The following is a 22584-nucleotide window of genomic DNA, read 5'->3' as shown; positions in this document are numbered from 1 at the left end:
AGACATTCCTAATTGGTTGTGGTCTTACTGATAACGGGAATCTTTTATGTGAGGAATTGGAGGTAATCTCCAGGAAAATGTAGTTAACTTCAGAAATTAAAAGACCCGATCCTGAAAGGTGGTGAAAACTCCCATATTAGATTAAACCAGAGTTTAATCTGGTTTAATCATAGAAGTTATGACTTAGCAAGATGGTATCTCTTAGAGTGCAAAAGATATGACGTATATGTTATTTTCTGTTGATTCTTTGGGAGCCTGAGGAACTCATAATATTCCGCCTACAGTAAACATACTGTTTTCCTATGTAGATACAGATAGGGCCCGGTCCCAATCTGCTGGAGTGTCTAATACTGACTTGAAGCGCGTCCCACACAGGTAAAGGGAACACGGCAGATGTTTGGCAGAATAGGGAAGCGAATGCTGCCACCTTGAGAAGTACACTTGTCTCATCTGATAATTGCTCTTGATTCTTGTTCTTGGGAACATCCAATGAACAAACAACAGTCAGGACTGTGCCAGTGCTAAGTCATTATATTTCTGTGACATCAAGATATTACATCTTTTAATCACGGGAGTTTTTGTTGATGAGGTTAGGGTATCTTTTTTCCAAAAAGACCCAACCAATGAACCAACTGATAAATCAAACCACAACTCCTGTAATCATAAGTACGGGTTAATATTTTGCTGTTACTTGTTTGATTTCATGTGGTGGTTGTTAACTAGTGCTGTGTGCAGTAATTCTGAATTTTTTGTTCTTTTCTCCCTCTTTTATGCGTGCCTGTTGGAATTCAGTGGCGTGGGTCGAAACTGGGGCTGGGCTTCTGCTGGCAGCAGCATCCTCGCTGAGTTTGGTACTCTGCACATGGAATTTGTCCACCTCAGCTATTTGACAGGGGATCCTGTATACTACAACAAGGTGAGGCTGAAATTCAGTTTTTAATCATACAAGCATCCTTTATACTGTTTCATCATAAATTGCATTAAAGGGGAAGTACTTTCTATATTGCATTCTATTTGCATTCTCGGTAGCAGGTGAGTTTTTTCGTCCTTGTATCTCTGTTACCAAATAGGTGACTTTTTCAAGTAGAAATTTACGACAACACAAGTTTTCTTATTTGTCTCAGCATAGATTTAAAAATCGTAATTTTTAAACTTGTTTATGTGAGCAGTCCTTTAAAAGCAAAAATGTACTAATCTGCAGGAAGCCCTCAAGAAAGTTTCTGGGTTCAGATTAAGAAAATTTACTACTAAAAAAAAATAATAACAAATTAGATGAACGTTGTTAGTGGTGATCCTGATTCTTGATTTAATTTAGGTCATGCACATTCGGAAGTTACTTCAAAAAATGGATCGTCCTAATGGACTTTATCCAAATTATTTGAATCCAAGAACAGGCCGGTGGGGTCAGCGTAAGTATTTTTATTTTATTCATTTCTAATTAAAGCTCTACTTCTTATTTTGTTGCTGAGTTGGAGATCAGAAAAATTATTCTGTAGAACACGAACGGCATTGCTTGAAAACGTGCAATGTTGGATTACTTAGACTTGAGATCTCCTGAAACCAATTTTTTGCCTGTCGCTCTCTGAAGTCACGCAGCTCGATTTTTTTACGGTACTTTCTGAAAGCAGCTTCCTACTAAATCTGGTTCCTATCCGTACTTTTATCAGTCAATAAAATCTTCAGTAATAAAGGATGAGGCTGAAAATAGTTTCCTCATTTGATTTTGTTCCTGGTTTTGTTCCGCAAACCATCTGGTTAGTGGATTACTGTAAGGTAATGTATAAGTAATGCATGTTTGTGGTGGTTAAATTTGAGCTGGTATTAGGAACTGACATTTACAAACATCATTGTTCTATTTAGTGCCATTTGATGAACCTCCCAATAGATCCTGCTGTTATCAATGCAACTTGTGTAAAAAAAAAAACTAAATAAAGACTTTGGAATGAAAAGAAAAAAATTGGTTTTGTTGCTGACAATGTAAGTGGAGAGATAAAACATGAAGTTAGAGACACAAATATGATTCCTTTTATTCAAGTGGTTCTTCGAAGAAAAGTTCAGTGCTTTCATAGTGGGTGTAAAAGAGAATTCTTTTTCTTCAAGGTTTCTGTTCCTGTTTCTTTTATGAATGCAAGTTTATTTAGGAAAAAGAAGCAAGATTATCTATTTGTGTCCTGTTTGACATCATTGACAGGTTTCAGGGATTTCAATAGTTGGCTGTAAATATCCAGCAGAGCATGTTCTGGCTTGCAAACTGAGAATTTGCTTCTGACTTTATGTCTGGTATATGAGGGAAATGAATGCAGCTGTCATTGCAGTGACTGTGAACAGAGTTGTCTAATCTGATCATTCAGGCCAAAATTCTCCCCAAATAGTCTAATATCTTTGAGTGAATAGTGACACCTTCTGAGACAGACATGTGGATTGATGAGTAGAGACAAATTTAGGTTTAACGATGCATTCAGAAAAAAGAAAGTGAGCAAATACAAATACTCATCTATTATTTATTCGAAAGACAATTTTATATTGTTCTGAAATATTTTTTTCTATTTTTTTTGTATTCCTAACCAATTGCTCTGCTACTTTTATCAAAAGCAGTCTCATGTGGCCTATCACCACAATTCTTTAGGGGCTTTTTGTCATTTGTAAAAATAATGCTCAGAATTAGCAGCTCTTGGGAAGAATTGTGATCACTGAGAATAAACATACAGTGAAAATTTTAATTTTGCAGAAATTTGATGGAGCTCAGACATACAATTTAAATGAGTTTTGAAAGATAATGCATTTAGGACTAAAGTTTAGGATTGCAGGCTGAGACTTAAGTTCTTAGGATAAAAGTAAATGCAACTTTATAGAGCCTTTAATTTTTCTGTGTTGCTCATTAGCCACAAACTTATTTCCTGGAATTTGGTGGTTGGTTGGTTTGTTTGTTTGTTTTGAGCAAATAAGCTTCCAAGTGCAGATACAGATATTCCGGTAGTGTTTCTAAGATATCTCCAATGCAACAAGCATTTGTAATTTGTGGGGATGAGAGAGCAAGAATCCTTAATTCTGTTTTTCCTGCCACAAACCAGGATGGAACGATGAGAAACTTTGTTGTGTCCCTGATAGATCACTCTTCAGTGACTATTTGCAGAAATTTCAGAAATTACAGTAAAGGTACACAGGCACTGAAACACCGGACGTATGAGCTGGAACAGCTGAAGTTTAGGAATTTTTCTCCTGATTCTGCTGCAGAGATCGTATCCTGCATCACAGAAGTCAGTTAAGTAAGGGTGATGCCTTCACAGGCTACATCTCAGTTCACTAGAGGACTCATGTCAGAGTCCACAATACTGACCTGAGTCACGTTGTTGGTATTAAGGGCAGGCAAGGCTTTTATGTCCTCCTCGGAAGGTAATTAAAAAAAAAGAGCATTGTGTTTGGCTTGTTCTATGCTTCAGAACTGAAAAGACTGAGACAATGGAAGGTGTACCAAAGCATAATTTTGCTTCTTTCAACTTCTGGGAAAGCTGCCCTTTACATCTTTGCTGTGACCTTTAGTTTGATGCATCTTATCTTGCACGAAGGACTTACTCCAGATAGTTTCTGAGAATTATTTCAGAACTCTATTTGCCTAGATACTGGTAACTCTTGAACCTGACCTTTCTGGGTTTCTGGGTTTTCTTTTTTTTTTTTTTTTTTTCCTCTTCTCTTCCTTTTAATATTCTTTTCCCTCCTCAGACTTTTTTTGGCTCAGTTCTTGTTAGGTTTTCTGTTAATCTGTACAGGGTTCCAACTAAATCATGAGGGGTGGGAAATAGGTAAAATAAATCTACATAAATACATACGTAAATACACTGTTGAAGAAATATGGGATTTAGCTGCAATATAGCATCATTCTAGTGGTGGGTTTATTTTCTATTTCTGTACCCATCATTCTAGCGGTGGGTATATCATCATTCTAGTGCTGGGTACCTTTATTCAAAGTAGTAAAAATATCAGTGATGTGCACATAGCAGTCAGACTAATTAATGTCATTACTACCAGCTAATTATCCAGAGAGTATTAAACAAAATATATAATGGAAGAATCAATTTAGGTCAAGTTTTCTTAGCAGTTCTAGGGTTTTTTTAACCTTTTAATTTTTTTTTTTTAAAGAAAAAAGTTAGGATTTGAATAGAATAAAAAAATACACTTTTGTGTTGTTTTTCTGTTTAATTTTGTTCTAACTGGTTGATAACTTGAATACTTAAAGACAATTCCTTTTGCAAGACAGATTTGTGGAGGAAAAGAGAAGTCTCAAACATTTTCTGTGGTTTTGGTGTGGCCCCATAGGACTGTATCTCTAGTTGCAACAAGAATTTTGTGGAAAAATCTCAATACCTTCTACTTTGATACTTGATGCAGTATTTTGTTACGTTGTTGGAGGTATTTGCACAAGGAGCCTAAGCACATCCTCATTTTGTGTTTTTAACCAAAAAAGTCCACAAGGATTGCATCAACTTTGACTAGCAATCCCAAGTATTAAATGTGCCTTTGCAATACCCCATTTAGAAATCTTTCCTTCCTTTTTTCTCTTTGCTCTAGAGATCTGTTCAGTAATTTATGCTGCCATATAAGTAACTTCTTAGCACATGTAAGGTCTCATAACATATTGCCTTTCTTTTTTTTTAATCTCAGATTTTGCACAATCTAAATATCATGTTGTCCGTCGGAACCTTGTATGAACTGGATAAAACTCACAAATATGAAGTTTATATCTCAGCTACTGGTGTTGGTAAAGTAGATAATAAAATTCAGTGCTAGATTTTATGGAAGGAGAAGGTGATATTTATTTGTTTAGAGAGTCATTAAGCCAGTTGATTTTTACCTACTCGCATTTTCTCATAAGTTTAATTCACTCATACTCAAAGGTACCAAAACATGTCCAAGTTGTCTGGACTCAAAGGAGAAGGGGACACTGGCTATCCAGTCCTCTTCACATATCTAGGGTTCTCGAATGACGATGATGAGCTAATTTTTGGGCAAATCTTCTAGGCTGATTGTAGATCACCAATTGTTACAGGGTTTTTCTAAGCCTCAGAATATTTCTGTCTTTAGCTTCCACAGATCTTAGGCCATGTTGCTGTGTCTTGTCTGTTTCTCCTCATTTAAATATGTGTTTAAAATACATGCCCCTCGTCTGTTTTCTTCTTCGGTCGGAGGAAGGAGAATGGGGTATGTGAGGTGCTGCGACCTTGTTGCCATTCTCCTGGTGTTAGGATGCAGGGTCTTCAGCTGACGAGTCACTTCTGCTGTGGTTTGATCTATCAGAGTGGAGGCCTTTGGGTCTTGATACCAACAGCATGTTCTGCAATTTCGCTGCTGGGGAGTGATGTTCTGGGGACAGTGCCCTGTGACTTACAGACTCTCCTTTTCACTCGTTGTTCTGATGGTGCTTACAAAGAACGTTTTCATTCAAACAAGACAATGTTTCTGTTAAAAATTACCTAAAAAGGTATGATCAATAAAGTAACTTACCAGGCAATTGGTAATTATGATTTCGTCAAGAAGGGTGTGACCATAGCTTCCAGGTTATTAACAAGATGGAGAGATGAGTAGTCATCTAGTGTCACATAAATCTAATCTATAGCCAAGTCTTTGTATTGTTTACACTTCTATGAATATACATTTCCATGCATTTGACGTAGCACTTGAAGAATTGTTCTGGTGACAGATTACTTTTTTTTCTTCCTGCCTCGTGAAGCAGCAGCAACCAGGGTCAGGAGCCACAGCAGGCAGGGCTGCACAGGGACTGCCGTTCCATCCCATCGATGTTTTTCCATTTGAATGCCACAAAACCCAATCCTAAAAACTGCTGGGCGAATGGCTTACTAGTCACTGCTAAATCCCCATGCTTTCCAGTGGAAATGCTTCATAATACAGCTGTACATGACTGGGCCCTAACTGCTGTGTGGCAAGAATTGAGTTTGTTATACCCAGGAGGAGGAAAATGATGTCATCTGTAGGCTAAATATTTGTGTTTGAGCATATAATGTGCAGGTATTATTACAGCATGAGTGGCATGACAGACAGCTTTTTAATGGGTTCGGCTCAGGATTTGTCATCTCACTGAGGCTTTTGCTAGAAGGCAGAGCTATAATGCCCACAGGAATGTTGACAGATTCAATTTTTACTTATGAACTGAGATGATGGTCCAGTAGGAACAAGTGATTTACAATACCTCTGCCTTGGCGTTTCAGTTTCTGCAAGACTGAAAGGAAAATAGCTGTCAAGAAGCATATTCTAACCTCTCACATGAACCTACAGTTAACTTTGTTAGCTTTTGGTTTCACTTAGTGAGTAGTTGGTTTGATGTAAGCATCACAACTTTGAATTTAGATTATTTTGAAAAACAGTGACAGTGCTTTCTAGAGAAGCCTGCTGAGAGATGTAACGACTAGAATTTTGATTAAAAGCAAGAGATTTCAGAATTATGGAAATTAATTTGTAATGAAGAAAAATTATTTTTAGAAAAATGAAAATATGGTGAGAAAATCTAATTCTAATTCACACTTGCGAACAGCTTACGTGAGAATACCAAGTAGAAAGCAATAACAAAGGAAATACCAATCGGCATGTTATTACCAAGTCAGGACATGCCACACATTTCCGTAAATTGCGCGTTCTTCCTTTCTACTTTTCAATACCAAGAACAAATTATTGCATTTCATCTGGTTCCAACATCTCTTGCAAGTAATAATGTTACTGAAGGAGAACTCAAATCGCTCTGGTTTCACATCTCACTTCCTGTAGTTGGGCTACCTATGGACTTACCTGGGTTGGTTATGTAAGAAAGTTGTGTCAGTTTAACTAAAATTGTGTTTTAGTCTATATATGGCTTCTATCTGCAAGAAAATAAGCAGAGATATCTATTCTGTGTTAGCCTTCTGTGTTTATTACACCTTAGCGATATGGGAGCACATTAACAAGTTACTGTAAAGTAAGCTAGTATGTGAATTTATGGTGTATGAGCTGAGCATTACTATTAGGAATGTAATAGCAGATACTGCAATTACCGTCACTTAATGCTGATGTGATGACCATTCAGACTGCAGTCTGTTCTACAGTGCTGTGTTTGTGTCTCCTTACCGACAACAAGCCCCTTTAGTCAGACTTGCAAGTGGACTAAGTTAAAAACCTGATGAGGGGTACTCTGTCACCACGTTTACTAGGACTCACCAGCAATGTGTCATTGGTCCACATATGTGTATTTAATGCACTAAATTTAAATGCTGTCTTTCGTGTACAAAGTGATGACGAGCCTCTAAAGACAGATAAGAGAATTTACACAGGTATTTAGCCTGCCTTCTTACACACTGCCGTAGCACCTTAAGGGGATATTCTCACTTTCTTGCAGTTCCCTGCATCTGTTACTACAGAGAAAGTAGAGGCGCAACCAAGGTGGCTGAAAGGGAGAAATTTATATCCTCTCTTTCCCAGTTGTTTGTGCTGTAGACTAGTCCTTAAATAAACCAATGCAAATTTCTTTGTGGATGTGCATATTTCAAGTTTCTTCAGGTGGTCTTTCGTTTTCAACACTAACTGCTTAAATTAAATCAAACCAAGCACTTTTAATTTTAAAATACTATTTAGAGAAGGCTTCCATGGATTTAATTTAACTGGATTAGATTTACACTTCCGTTAAAATGGTGCAATCTTCACAGGTAGGAAAAGCAATAAAACCAATTTTGAATTACTGTCATTAAATCAGAGCAAATATTGGGTGAATACTCCTAAATTTTTATGCCTGCCTGTACATCTGGTTTTAGTCTAATGCTCTTGGGCTGAGCTAGGTAATTAACTGAACTGCTTCATTTAAACTGTTGCAACTAATAGACAAACCATGAGTAATACACCCTATCTATTTTCATTTGTGATATGACATTGTAGCAAATACATAACACCATCTGTCTATATTTATTTGTCAGTATTTAAAGGAAAATCGAAAATTAATTTGATGTAAATGTAATGCACTTTGTTAAAGATTTTAAGAAAGCCACTGCATCCAGCAGACTCGAAGACCTGGGCATTCCTCCTTCCCGCCTACTGAAGCTCAGCCAGGTAGAGATGTCTCCATCCCAGTCCGATGGATGTGGTTGGCTGCTGTTCCCATTTGCAGGTTTGGGCAGTAGCGAGGCTGAGGGATGTATCCTAGAGAGCTGCATGCATACGCTAAAAGGACACTAACGCAGCTGCCCACACAGGCTGCCACCGACAGCCTTTACTGGCACAACTCACATAAAATATACGTACAGGTGGCCAGGTCTTGCTCTTCCTCCTGATGTTCACCGTCAAGTAGATGCATGCACCCTCACGCTCACGGATCCTTCAAATAATAGCAAAGGCTCCCAGTCTGCCTAATACCCGTGCTTGAACCTTGGACCCTTTATGCAGCCATCGGCTCAGAGCTTGGGTCTTTTCAGACGGAGGTCTCCTACTCACCAGCTCATCCAGCTTGAAGTTGGCTACTGAATCCCACATATACGCGTGCATTTAGGATTGAATTCACTGGGGAAAAATGAATACGCATGGGTCTTTCTGGTTGCTGACACAGACCTAGGGCCCTGTGACCTGCAGCCCCTCTCTCCGTCCGTCGGCACTCTGACTCTGTAGCACACATCCCAGTCCCTCCAGCTCCTGCACCCAGACCTCTCTTGCATGCCAGTCTCTCCAAGTGCTGGCACCTAGACCTGCAGGCTCTGTGACCCACGGTCTCTGCTCCAGCTGCTGATGTTTACACCTTGTTTACACCCATAGGATAGTGAGTGGGATTACACACAAAAAATACAGGATTTATGATAATACGAAGATAAAGCTGGTAGGGTGCAGGGCTCAGATAAGCGTGTTGATCGGCAGCCTGTTTACATGCAACCAGGCCCTTTTAACCCACCTCCTCCCCATTTTTCCCTTGCTCGTTCCTCCGCAATCCACCCTGATCCTTCCCTTTCGCCCTTCCCCTAAATATCTGAAGCCGTAGGCCAGGCCCTTTCTGCTGTTCCATAAATACATTTTGCACAGTCCTGCAAGTCCCCTCAAATACCTCATAATGCTCATGACAACCCTTCTTATCAGTGACAAAGTTCAGGTTGGCTCTCCAAGGCTGTGCCCGAGTAGTTCCTTTAATGGCCCATCAATCAGTAGCTAAAGAGTTCTGGTCTGTATTATTGGCTGTTACCACCTGCTCGTTAAAGTCTGTGTGTTTAATTTACCAATTTCCTTGTCATTTGTTATTTCTTTTAGACTGAATAGTCCTTAACCAGATAACTTGATGAAGGTGCTCTGGCATTCTGCTTGTTCCCCGCATGTCAGAGTGCTGAGAATAATCGCCATGTCAGCTGAAGGATGCCATCCTGGCAGTGTGAGCTCTGTCTAATATATAGGAAGAGTGGCTCTCTTGAATGCAGACTTTCAAAAGTGCTGCAGAGATTGATAAATAAATCACTATTTCGATCTCTATTCTTGGGACTTTCATTGTTAAAATTACGCAAGAAGCCCCTTCTGTCAGTCTTTACATCTACCTCTGGGAGATTAAAACCCTTGCAGACTGCAAGGTGAAGTGAATAATACTGAAAAATGAAGTGGTCTTTCCAAAGATTAAAGAAATACTGAAGAGAAGTATTTCAGATAAAAATATAAATGTAGCATAGATTAACAGGTTGATAGTCTGGTTATAATAGGTAGTGAGAAATACGCTAGTGTTGGAAAGTTCTTGTCTTTGAAGCTGCTGGTGTTCTTTAACTATGAAGGTACTTTGCATTTTCTACCCCCCAACCTTACATTGTTTGTTTATTTACTAGATGCCTTGTTTAGCAGAAGTAGTTTCTTAAATTATATCTGTTAATACCCCCACGTGCTCTAGGCTACACTGAGAAACCAGAAACCCCAAGTCATGAAAAATCAAATTGTGAAATGTAACATCAAGTTCCGGCAAAACATCCATAACCTAAAAGAAAGTGAAGGGAATTGCATCAAGTAAGCCTGTATTTTCCAAAAAGTCTTTTACAAAACGTTTCAGATAAATACCTTAAATTTGGACTTGTGGATAATAGTTTCTAATGCTTTAATTCTTGAGTGATTTTTTTTTTCCCCCTTTCGTGTAAGGAAGATATTTTCTCTCTCTTAAATAGAAATGGTGCATGATTAAAATAATTATTTTTATCCATTGTAAAAGTACTTGTAGCACTAGTTCCCAGGCTGACTTCATCTTTGCACATTTGTTTGATTTAGCAAGTAAATTTCTTTTTTGATTTGTTGTTGGAACATCAGTTATAGAACTGGAGATTTGTGATCTATGTGGTGGTTAGTTTGGAGATTAATGCAAGCGTTTATTGTGGTCGAGTTTTTTATTTTAAATCTGCTTTCAGTTGAGTACATTATGAACAAATAAAAATACAACATGATTTCCAGACTTCCAGCAGTAGGCATGCGTGTATCAGTTGCAGATGAGGAGGTGGGGGTGGTTCTCTGCTGTTTAATTTTCTTTCCGATCTTGGCAGATGTCCTTAATTTTTCTTTCCAAAATATTCTGTCTTGTTCTGTATTTAGAAGCATGCATGTGTTTTGAATATGAAATAATCTATGTAATCTCTGATGGGGAATTCCCCTTGCCCTTCTGCTTTATAACCATGTACAAATGTAATTATCTGTGTTCCAAGGAAAGACTGCATTCAAATTTGATGTTCGTTAAAAACTAAGAGCAAGTTAATCTGTTAAAACTTTGTTTTCCTGAAATACATCAGAGCTGGGTATTACAGGAAATACAGTTTTATAAGTCTTCAAGGTTAGACATTTTGGTGGTCTGTTGAGCAAGATGCTGAAAAAGCTAAACAAATAAAAGGTTTGTTTAGTGTGTTAAAGGTTCTAGTGTTATTGAAGGTTAAAAATGTATATGAATTATGCATTTGAAAGGGAGTGTCTATAAATAATTCGTAAAGATAGGATTTGGATATGGTATAACTGGGATTTGAAAGTGCTTGCATGCATTGCTGTGGAAAGAGACGAAAATTTTATTTTGTTGCACTGCCAAACTGCAATTTTAGAGCATGATCTTGGTGGGGAGTGCATCAATATCTAGAATTTGAAATCTGTCCCACAACAGCTTTAACATTTATTTTTCTGACTGTAAATTCAGTAAATTAATCTGTATTAACAGAGTTCAACATGTCTTAGAGTACTGCCATATATTCTTGAGAGTTTAAATTGTTGGCTTTGAAGACTGGTAACTTAAATGTTTGGGGACTAAAAAGGTATCCTTTGACACATGCTCTGTAGATTTTTAAAGTTTGAGCTCCTGTGAATCTCGTTATTTCTTTAATAATTGATTTTTGTATTGGTGTCTCTATATATCTAAACGGTATTTTTGAACTGTCCTTGACTTACTCATTTCCTATCAAAGGAAAGCATACCAAAGTCCAATTACAAAGTTGTTACAGCCTTATTACAGTTACGTGTTTTTATTTTATTTCTTCTATATCACTTATTTGTTGGAGGCTGTTTATATTGACATTCTTTAGAGCATTGGTACATTTCAGGTGACATAAAATAGTCTATTTCTTTTCATTCTGTCTTCAGTATGTGGGACTTCATACTCTGAATTATGTGTGGAGATGTACCTTTTGGTGGTCATGTGAGAAAGATTTCCAGTTTGGTGACATTGAGGGGAGAGAGTCGATAGTTTCATTTAGTGGACGTTGAATGTATTTTCCTGATGGGTTCGTTTAATCGTGAAGTTCCACTGGGAGCTGGACTGTCCTGTATCAGCAAGGTAAAATACCATCTCGTTCTGGAGATCTATGTGAAGACAGAGCTGATCTTTGGAGATCACACTGTAGCACTTTTTGGCCTCTATGGTCAAAAATAGGAGCGGGATGGTGATGAATGCAGCCCGACTGTAGGGTGTGGTAACTCCGTCTCAGTCATAGAGCAGGGACTGAGTAAGTCTTGCAATCGGCACAATTTCCTAGCGCCTGCAGAGTGACCAAAACTTCAGCTAGCTGTGTGCGCAATTTCAAGCATATGTCATAAGAAGAAAAATAAGAGGTACATAGATACAAGTCTAGGAGAAAGAAACATGCAGAGTAGCCTGGATTTATATTGCATGTGGTATAATCCACAAATACATCAAAAACAGGGAGTGTCTTTTGTTGCTTCTTTCAGTCTTTTTTGACTGTCAGCATTCATGTGGTTTTTATATATATATATACACACGTACATATATGCATATGTAAACTCCTATGGTCTTGATACAACTTGACGGGAGAGGGCGAAGTTGTTGACAGTAGTTTTGCCAGCTAATTTTGCATAGATGGATGTTGGGCTAGATTTAATCTAATAAAGGCTTTCTCTCTCCCTTTTTCCTGGTTTTAATGTGTAAGAAGAGAGTTGAGATCTTACAGGACGACTAACGTGAATAAACTAAAGCTTGTAATGACATTAAGAGCTTCTCAATCCCCCTATATAGAAACTATTATTCAAAAAGGGACTCTGGGTTGTGGGCGCATGCCTACAGCAGTATTAGTTGTAGCAGGAAGGTGTTACCATGCCTTAGCTGTATTTTCAGAGCCACCTTGTCAGTGAAAAAAGTCATCAGAGGTAAATGCGCACCTGACTTCCCATCAATCCACTGCAAACTCCAGCATTTTACTTAAAGCTTCCGGTGCAGCTGGGATTTACACTGACTCCAAACTTGGCAGAGGGGCAGGTGTGCTTCATCCAGGTGACTCCATTGGTGAGTGCAGTATTCTGGAAAAGACAACATCAGGTGATAAAGGGTAACTTTACTTTTCACTAAAAGCACCAATGCAATGGTCTAATGTGTTTTTAATTTTCGCATGCGGACTTGATGTATTTAGTTGATCGATCTTTAATTTGTGAACGTGTCTTCGGAGAGATGACCTAAGTCTTTCCAGAATTATAAATAGTAGCTGGAATGTTTTGAAGTTTCAGGGAGTTTGAATGCAAAAAGGAAAATACTTGCTCTAGCTGTGAATTTCTGAGTGTGAAAGGAGGAACTGTTGTAAGATATCAAATTAGGATACTCCTTTAACATTACAGAATCATAAACTACATTCAATTCGAAGATGCATTTGGTTCTAACAACATGAGTTGCCTAAATATATGTATTAGTTGGGCTAGTTGTACCTGCTGGTCTGTGTCGAATTATTTCTGTTGTCTTTGCACACACTTGAATTGTGCAAGTTTGAGAATTTTAATCTTTAGTTTCATAATCATTATAGTTCTAGGAAGTCATTTTGCTTAATTTTATTATACAAGAAAGTGGTTAAGATTGCTCAACGCTTTCTTCCATTAAGCGATTATGTTTTCAGTTTCTTGTAGCTGCCAAACTTCAGCTCTTTCAACTGGAATATTCTGTCTGCCTCAAGCTGTTTTGTTGGGTTTTTTTTTAAATAGCTTTGACAAAAATGCTTCAGCCATTTCTAAATGAAGCTAGAGGTGGAATGTGATTCTACCCAGACTAAAGTTTGTTTTTTTCTAAGCATACAGTTAAGAAACTCAAGAACCGTCACATTTTGGATATGAAATAACTGTGGGAATTACGTGTTTCGGGACTGCTTGAGGAGAAAACCATCCATATTGTTTCAAGCCTCTGAAAAATATTCACGTCTACTTTCTCCATATGGAGTACTTAGCTGCTACATTCTCTAGAGTTGTGTGTGCTGAGCAGGCGTGATCACGCATCCCCAGGTTGGGAGGAGCTGAGCTAGGTTTTTTTCTCGTTGCTTGAATCTGTTGCGGCACCAGAGAGTAGAAGGGGAAGCAATGCCTGTTCAGCTGTCTCCTAACTTATAAATGCTTGGCTTTGCAACCTTAACTGTTCTTTGAACGTAGTTCTGTTATGTGACAACCTGCATGTTTTCAGGAAAATTCTCATGCTGGTAACGTGTTCCTTAGTTATAAATGATTCATAGCTGACTAAAAATTGCACCTCCACCTCCTTTTATCAGGGCTGCCTCTGCTGCAGTTAATTTACAAGTGTTTGCACTTTTAAGCTATCCACTATGGCTTATGGCATCCGTAGGTTAAATTTCCACTGTGAATTTGCAGCAGCTGCAATTTCCAGGGCCTCAGCTTTCTGGATTAAAGGATTAGAAAGGGAGCTTGCACCTATTTAGAGCAGCTGAGGGGCACTAAGCCCAACTACATGAAGTAAAGATTGAACGGAAATTTAATCAGAGCCACTCTGAAGACAAACAGAAAAGCAATTCTTTAGAAGTTTCCTGCATGGGGAAAGAGGGCTCCTGCAGCGTAAGGCCAGTTGGTACCCAGAACAATTTATGGTGATGGGCCGTGTGGATTTCTTAATGAAGTTCAATATTGGCTTAATCACTTCACTACTCCCTTCCAGTCACTTACCTTTTCCACTCCTGAACTCCTTTCCTGACATACTGCAATCGGACTAGGTCAAAGATACGGTGTTTGTGGTCCTTAAGGAAAATCAGCCTCCCCTTTTACTACATTGTTCTTTTGTTGCAGAGTAGTTCTGTACTACTGTTCTTTTGGTTGAAATGACTCAGTAGTTTGCTCATCTTGCTGTTTCCAGTCTATTGGATATAGCACTGTGGGCAGGTTTAAGTCAGTTTTCCTTTACTTTAGAGTCATAACTAACAATTCCAGCTCTAAGACTTGAGTTTCTTTTATATAGTGCCAGATTTCTAATTCTTTGCTTGGTTGTTATCTAGCCGTCCGTACTTTAAAATATTAAGAGAGCGTTACAGTTGCAAATTCATGAATTAAAAACGCTATCGGAATAGTTGATTCTCATCTCCCGCTTGTGCTTAGGTCCTGCTAGAATGCTATCTCACCACACGGCTTTTCAGCACGGCAGCCCGCGCATGCCGGACGTACTTCTGCCCCGCATTTTATTCCGTATTTTCCATTCCGGGCGCAGCAAACGGGGCGTAAGCCGTATTGGGCGCAAAGGCAGGAGGGGAGGACGTGCCCTGGGGGGAGGCGGGGGCTCACGGCCCATCCGTCCCGCGGGAACACCGCGCCGCAGCCTCGGGTGTTGTGGCTGCTGCAGCGGTTCGGGCGTAAGGTGCCGCTTTTGAAGCAAGGCCTGGCTTCTCTCTTTATTCCTGCTCGTTGCCAAGAAATGACAATCGAACAATCAAGGCAACAAAGCAGGGAGGGTTTAGCAAATCACGAACTGTTTTTAATTTGCCTCATTAAGTTGCTGTTAACTACTTAAAGCCATCTGCTAAAAAATAATTTACGCATCTTAAGTTTGCTCCAGAGAGCAGGTTAGACCTTCATTAGAGCAGGTTTCGTTGTTAATGTTATCTTTAGGGGGGCTTTCAGTTGTGGAAAATATGTTATTGCTCACCGAACCGAACTTGCCCTGTAAACAAAAGGAGGTGGCACACGTTTGTCACTTGCAGTCTGCTGCCGTAACCGGATTCTTGGGAGCCATTGCCATTCGTTTAGAAACTGGCTTGCTGTGGTGGTACTTATTTACAGCCATTAGGTAGATCCGGGTAGGAGAAAGGAGAATGAGCTCTGTGAATGCCTGGTTATCTGTACTACCTACTGTCACGCACACACACACCGAAAAATTAGTCTTGGAGAGGAAGAACAGTCAGATCCCTCCCAGTGCCTCAGCTGTAATTGAGGAGGGGGAATCCTCCTGCCCACGCCCTGAAGAGCTAGCTGGGGAGAAAGAAGTTTATTTGTCTCCCCAGATTTGTAAAGAAACAATTTCACTTGTAGAGAACAAATCACCAGAGAGCCACATGCTCTCCCTGCTCTCTCAAGCTGAGATCCATTGTCATTTCAGTTAGAGATAGCACGTAGGCTCCTTTCTGACCTCCTGTGTGTTCCTGCGGTTTGCTGTGAAATAATTGTTCTGGTTCTCGTCAGAGGAGGCTGTTTCAGCAGTGAGCTAATGGATTGCTGATACGAATAAATTAATTTAGAGTGGAACTAGCTTTAGAAATTGTAGGTAATGATGGTGTGAGAATTTGAAAGAAGGTCCTATAACTCAGTCTGTGGGAAAGAGGTGGATGGGATTTTTTTAAAAATTAGCGGAGACACAATATTTGACTAAATATAGATCTTCTTTTATCAATAAATTAAAAACTCATTAAAATATTGCTATGAAATGGGTTGGGGTTTTTTTCCAATTGCGTGCTGTTCATTAAGAAGGAAAATGCCAATATTTACCAAGATGTAAATTTCTTGAAGTATCTGAGCAAAAATGATGCTCTAAGCCTTAAATAGCTTTGTCTTTCTGTTAAGATTTTGTCTCTTTCTGGCAAGGAGAAAGCCTACAAACAGACTGACTGCACAGGTTTGCACGCAACATGCTTTCAACTGTGTGACAAACCAGAAAAAATATGGTGCTTTTTGTAGTTGCTTTTGGTTGCAATAGTTGAAGGTATTCTTTGCAACTACAGCTAGTGTGTTTTAATTTAAAATAAGACTCCCAAGGAATCCTTGACTCTAATCCTTTCATGTTTGCCCAGTTATCTGGGCCTACATTTGAAAAAATGTGGAATGCAAAAATATCTTAATTTGTCTTGATTGGAAGAAATTAATGTTCTAAAAACGTATACATGTCAGTGAACAGAATACACGCCTTTTGCCATATTTGATATGCCCTCATACTTCTGTTCTCTTTGCTATATTTGTCCTTATCTGGAAAGAATTTTACTTCAAAATTTCACTGTGAAGTACATCTTCACAGTAAAAAGCTTTAAATGACATAGAGTGAATTAAATAGTTCTTGTAGATCAAGTATGTGAAAAATTAAATCAATTTTTAAACTTGCAAAATACTTACAAACATTTAAAACACAATACTTACCTTCACAGCTGTCTACTGAAAAGTACCCGGTGCCAAGACACTATTGTAAACTCAGTTATTCAAGTCATGAGTTGTTCTTTTTAGTACTCTGGATAGACATGCAAGGTTAGGGCTGATTGAAAAAGCTTCAAAATATTTTGTGTGCAAAACATTTTGATGAGCAAAACATTTTGAGTTGAGTTGAATTAAATCTCTGAATCCATCTGATCTGTAGCTCAAATAGCAGGAGTGAGTGATAACCACCGTGGATCTTTCGATGATAAGTTTGTGTCAAAAACTTTGTTCATTGGAGAAGAATGGTGTCTGCTGGCCCAAATCTTCAGTTTTCACCAGCTATATATTTGCTAAGGAATCTTGAAAAATATTTCTTTTGCATTTCCAAAAGGTGAGAGCAAGTTGTCGAAGTCCTGCAATCATCACAAGAAGTGTTTTAATTTTCAGTCGTTTCTAGTTATAGTCCTTACACAAAATGCAACAAATTCTGTTTTAGCAACGCCTTCTGACACTAGCAGAAGACCTGAAGAAGATCTTGCCAGGGGTGCAGTTAATGCAGCTGTAGAAGTTGGAAAACTCGCTGTGCTTAAACCTCAGCTGAGCTGCTATGGTGGCCCCCTTTGCGCTCCCACCCTCTTTCCGCTATTTTTTGCAGATGGGGAGGGGTCAGGAAGATAGAGACAGCAGTATCTCAGTGCAGTCATCTCCCTGAAATACTGCTTCCCTCCTGTGTGAAACATCTCCATCCATGATGTCTTATCATGTGGGACCACCAAAAATATTTCATCTCTCCCTTTCCTGCTGCTGAAAAGAAGGAACAGAATGAGTTTGTCCTTTCTGACAGGTCCTCCCTCTGGTCCATCTGTGAAGGGCGTCTGCTGGGTCGTGGTGAAGCACAGTGTTTAATGAGGGAGGAGCCTTGAAAACTGCTAGTAGTTCAGAGTTGCAGCGAGGTATGAGAAACTGGAATAAAGAAAACACTGCTGCTAGGAGCTGTGAGGCCCTCGGAAGCCCTTAGCCTTACCACGTTTGCTTCTCCCCAGATGGGAGGAGGATCTGTATCTTGTGCAGTTCTGTTCTCTGAACGTATGAAGAAGGTGCAGAAAAGGCCGTCTAGGGGATGGCTCCCAGTCCTGCGTGTCCTGATGCTACTGGTTTCTGCATTCCCTGCACTTTGCATCTGAGATGAGAAGCAATGTGGAGGAGAAGAGCTGCTGACAGGACAGAAAGACAGTTCTCCAGTGACTGCCTGAAGAAGCAGATGTGAAACAGGGTGTGTTTCTGATAGTTGGCTTTGCAAACTCACCTGGAAGGTGGATTCCTCTGTTCAGGAAATAAACATCTTCTGCTCATCTTCCTGCTCTTTCCTGCCCTGAACCTAGCTGGAGCTGATACAAGACAAATGCTGCTGAGGGATACTCAGCAACCCTGTCCTGGCGGGGGACTGAGTGCACCTGTGAAAGAAATCTGGCAGAGGAGCAGCACTGACTCAAGTGACACAGCTCAGCTGGGGAGGAGGCAGCAGCTCAACACAAGTAGTTTTAAACCGTATCTCTTGTGAAGACAGTCCCAGAGTAATTCTGACGTGAGTCGTAACTTTGAAGTCTTGGGGTGGTTTGTTTGTTTGTTTGTTTGTTTTTTCTGAAAACCACAGATCCTTAGTTCTTGTGTCTACTTGAGAATGTAATTGTGCATTGAAGGAGTAATTTCTAGCCCTTGCATTTGTGGAAGGAAGTGACTCATGATCTGAATGCCCTCTTATAACTCAGAGCTAGAAAACTTAGGAAAACTTATTGTTTGTAGTTAAATCACTGATTTGCTGGGTGTGAAAAGGCTGTCTAGGAGATACTGACATATAAGAGAAGGGCATGAAGTAATTTGCTCTAAATTCACAACCTGAAATCAAATGGGAAAGCTACAGTCTTTCCACTTGCTCCTTCCTTTGTTTAGAAATCCATTGCTAAGTAGCAGAGGAGTCAAGAGGCAGCTAGAAAAATTAGGATAGAAGCATGACCAGCTCTAACCTCCTATTCACATCTTCAGAGACAAGCAGACATGCTGGGGCAGGACGGTGCTTGGAGGAAAAAGGAACAGAAGGAGAGCTCCAACCTCTCTTTTGCACCTTTATCCCAGAAACACCGTGAAGAATACCATTTTTTTGAGGTACTTTAGAAAAGGAAGCATCATATCTTCTATTTCACCCAGTAAAAGGGAACTTGCATGACACGGACTTGCACAACACATGCAAGGGAACTTGCATAACAGCCATGCTTCAGGCAGTGGATTTCTGGCATTGTGACAAAGTTGGTCTTAAACATTTCCTTCAGCTAGCTTCAGCAGAATAAGACTGTTCTGGTGCCAGCATTTTGGGGGCTGTAATGTTGGGAAAGAAAAGGTTATGTGCCGTTGTGGTTGGAGTCACTTACTGAATCTCACAGGCTCTACTGCTTTTTGAATGAAGGGTGTACTGAGGGAGTGCTTACTGTGGTTGGAACAGCAGCTCCGAGACTGAGTCAGACCAGCAGGATTTGTGTGGGGATGTACGACAGTTCACCCGAAGAGAGACGTAGGTAGTTCTCGTCTGGTCTGTCAGCACAGAATAGCAATGACACTGCTGGTGAAAGGCAACCTCTGCAAGGAAAAAAGGTGACAAAAAAGAAATCTGTGCCTTAGGAGGTCGGGCTTATGTGGTGGTGGATTCTAATAGTCAAGCAGCCTTACCCTGTGGCCCGTGGCGAGGCTGCTCAGGCATGGCGAACAGAAGTGGGCTGGTGTTGTAACACGGCAAAGGCAATTTGCCTCCCTTCGGACTGAAAGAATTTAAATATGAACATTTACTTTGAGAAATTCATTAGCCTGTTAAGTAACTACCCTGTTGGAAATAAAAAAAATCTCCTGGAAGGATTGGATTCCGTGTAGTTCATGGCAGTTTAGAGACAGACACATGACCTGCTTGCATCCTGGATACAGAGATCTTACGGGGTTTTTATATATACTTTTTAATAGATATTAAAAAATCGCAAACCCTAGCAACAAAACAATTAGGTTCTGTGGAATGAAGTAAAAACAGAGGTTAAAATCATATCTTTGATACGAGGGATAGCCTGCGCAGAATGACAAGTAGTGAACACATACAGCAGGTTCCACACCTATGAAGTTAAATTTGGAGGGGATAAGGGATACAGTGGAGCTTTGTCCTGCTAGACAGGCTTAAAATATTGATAATTCTACAATGGTAGACCTTAAAAGCATAAGTTTATATTTTGAATAAATTTAAGGTGCTATTATGTAACAACTTCAACTTTTTTTTTTTTTTCCTCTCTCCCTCCTACAGATCACACATCCGTGGGCGGGCTGGGAGACAGTTTTTATGAATATTTATTGAAAGCCTGGCTTATGTCAGACAAGATGGACACAGAAGCAAGGAAAATGTACGACGATGCAATTGAGGTGATTATAATTCATTCAGTTTTCCAATTCAATGAAACTTAAAAACCATCTTTAATAATTAAAAAAAAACCCAAAAACAAACCACAGGACTTCTTTTGATTACGTAAGTTTTAAGAAATCAAGTGATGAATAATACTAGCTTTCACTCTGAGTAGTTTAAAAAGTATTATTGTGGAATACATCTGAAGCAGATTATTGTGCTAAAAATAATCAGCTTGTCCAAAACGGTGTAATGTAAAAGCCCAAGCTATAGTTTATTAGAAAGAAATCTAACAACCCTAAGATGTGTGCAGAATGACCAAGTCATTTTTCTCCAGTGTTCAGAATCAGTCTAGGAGTTGAAGTCCTGAATTGTTTTATTCTTAAAATTATTTCCTAAAACGTTTAAACGTTATATTCCATATCTATCTTGTAAAATGTAGTTCATGCCTATTCCTTGCTCGATAGTTCTTTTGTGATACGGTCTTGCTCCCTCTCACAGATCAAGTAGTGCTTGCCCAAACGCAGCAGTACCGCAGGGTGGTTCAGTGGGATTTGGCGTGGGGGCCCTTTTGTGGTTGCTCTGAGCTTTATTCTGCTCAGATCTTACTTTTTAAGTTTCCCCATACAGGCATCTTTTTTCATCAGGCTCACTTGTGCCCATATATGCCAACACGTCTGTGCTACAGTTAAGACACATAGAGAGTAGTAACCAAGCTCGTTTTAGTCAAGTCAGCTGTGGTACCAACAGCAGCAGGGACCGTGTAGTCTTGTCCAAGTGTAGATAGGTGCTGACTTGTTCCATGCCCTGTGCATGCTGTGTTTCTTTCAACACAGGCTTTTAAAGCTTAGTTTTAGTGCAGTCAGTCTCCTAAAGCAAAGCGCCTGTTGTCGGAGTTCTCAAAATTCACATTTTAAAAGATATATAACGAAAGTTCTAGTCTGAAATTGCTTTGAAGCTGTAATATGTCTTATTCCTGACCTGAATATGATTACATTTGGCTTTCAGCTACTTGAACTTTTTCCTTCCCTACGTTGTTTTAAAGGGTTATCTGCATCACGTAGCTGGTTACTAATAAAGGTACTTCTCTTAAAGGAGAAATCCATTATTTTCTTTAGTCTCACAATATAAAACAGACTTTGAATTCTTTCTTAAGCTTTTTTTTCTAAGTATTTTCCAGTGTCTTCAGTATGGAGACGAGAACGTAATGCTTCTTCTAATGATTTCTTATCAGTATTTGCCTCTTCATCTAGCCCAGAGCTGGGTTTACGCTCTTAGCCTTTGCCTCGCACTGTCATCCACTTCCCAGTTGGTTTTGCTCTGAAGCTGGTTATAGTCCTTTTGATTTACTGTTTTCCAACTACTGTTATCTACATTCCACATTCCTCAATGTGTGACCTTATGTTTAACTCTCTGAAAACACAATTGTTCAGGAAAACCCCATTTTGTCACCTGTTCTGAATGATTTTACAGGACTGACTTTTCTTTATCACTATCTGTAGCTTCATCAATTTCTGTGTCATCTGCAAATTTTTTTTTAGCATTTGTTTCTTGCAGATCATTGGTAGAAATGCTGCCTAGCATTGAATAAAAGTATTTTTGCAGAATCCTCATGGGAGGAGGATTTTTCACAATTTTTGTTTCGGTTTGAACTGTTGTAGCAAGCCAACTTTTAATCCACTTCAAACATGTTGCCTTGAATTTGTTTAGGACTAGTATTTAGGAAATTCCTAAAATTCCTAATATTCATAATATCAGCGTGCACTTGTCAATCAAACCACATGATTAATTTTATATGATTGTTCTATTAACCCTTTAAAATACTATTAAAGCATTAGCTACTTCCCAGACCTTTTGAAGCTCCTTAGCTTTCCAGGGCTTGTTAAAGTCAACATTAGTAGTTCAAAACATTAATCAAGTACTTTTAATAGTCTAAAATACAGTTTATTGGGTCCTGTGGATTTAAAAATGTTTAGCAGTTGATGTTTAACATCCATTGTGGTTACTGTTGAAATATTTTATTCTGATTCCTAAACTGTGAGCACTTTAAAATCAGAGGAAATAAACTTCCCCTTTTGTTCTTTTCACTGTAAGCCCAGTCTTAGCAGCATTATGCGTGGGCAAATCTCTGTCTCTGAATAGAAGCACAGCAAAGCAAATTTGGGACCAGATGAAAACACAGTGTGAATAGGAGGAAGAAGGAGCTGAGCTGCTCCCACTTGATGCGGGATATGACCTGCAGTGCAAGCATCAGATGGTTTCCTCTTCAGTTTTCTCTCAGCTAAACCCAGCCGTGTCCATCTGAATCTGCATGAACC

At 39.3% G+C, this 22584-nt stretch overlaps 1 protein-coding gene across 2 annotated transcripts in view; it reads left to right on the top strand.

Annotated features, from left to right (window-relative positions):
- MAN1A2 (mannosidase alpha class 1A member 2) overlaps positions 1 to 22584 on the top strand; it is a 139221-nt gene that overhangs the window by 89078 nt on the left and 27559 nt on the right. For both annotated transcript variants that reach the window (XR_010073388.1, XM_063353067.1), the window contains exons 7-9: positions 793 to 916; positions 1316 to 1409; positions 20171 to 20286. Coding sequence is in view for 1 of the 2 variants with exons in the window: in XM_063353067.1 (XP_063209137.1) it covers positions 793 to 916; positions 1316 to 1409; positions 20171 to 20286 (334 nt within the window). In the remaining variant the exon portion in view is untranslated. The remainder of the gene's footprint in view (positions 1 to 792; positions 917 to 1315; positions 1410 to 20170; positions 20287 to 22584) is intronic.

Source organism: Chroicocephalus ridibundus, chromosome 1 (assembly GCF_963924245.1).
Source record: "Chroicocephalus ridibundus chromosome 1, bChrRid1.1, whole genome shotgun sequence".
Taxonomy (NCBI): Eukaryota; Metazoa; Chordata; class Aves; order Charadriiformes; family Laridae; genus Chroicocephalus; species Chroicocephalus ridibundus.
The sequence above is the reverse complement of the archived record's forward strand: the minus strand, read 5'-3'. Positions and strand labels throughout refer to the sequence as shown.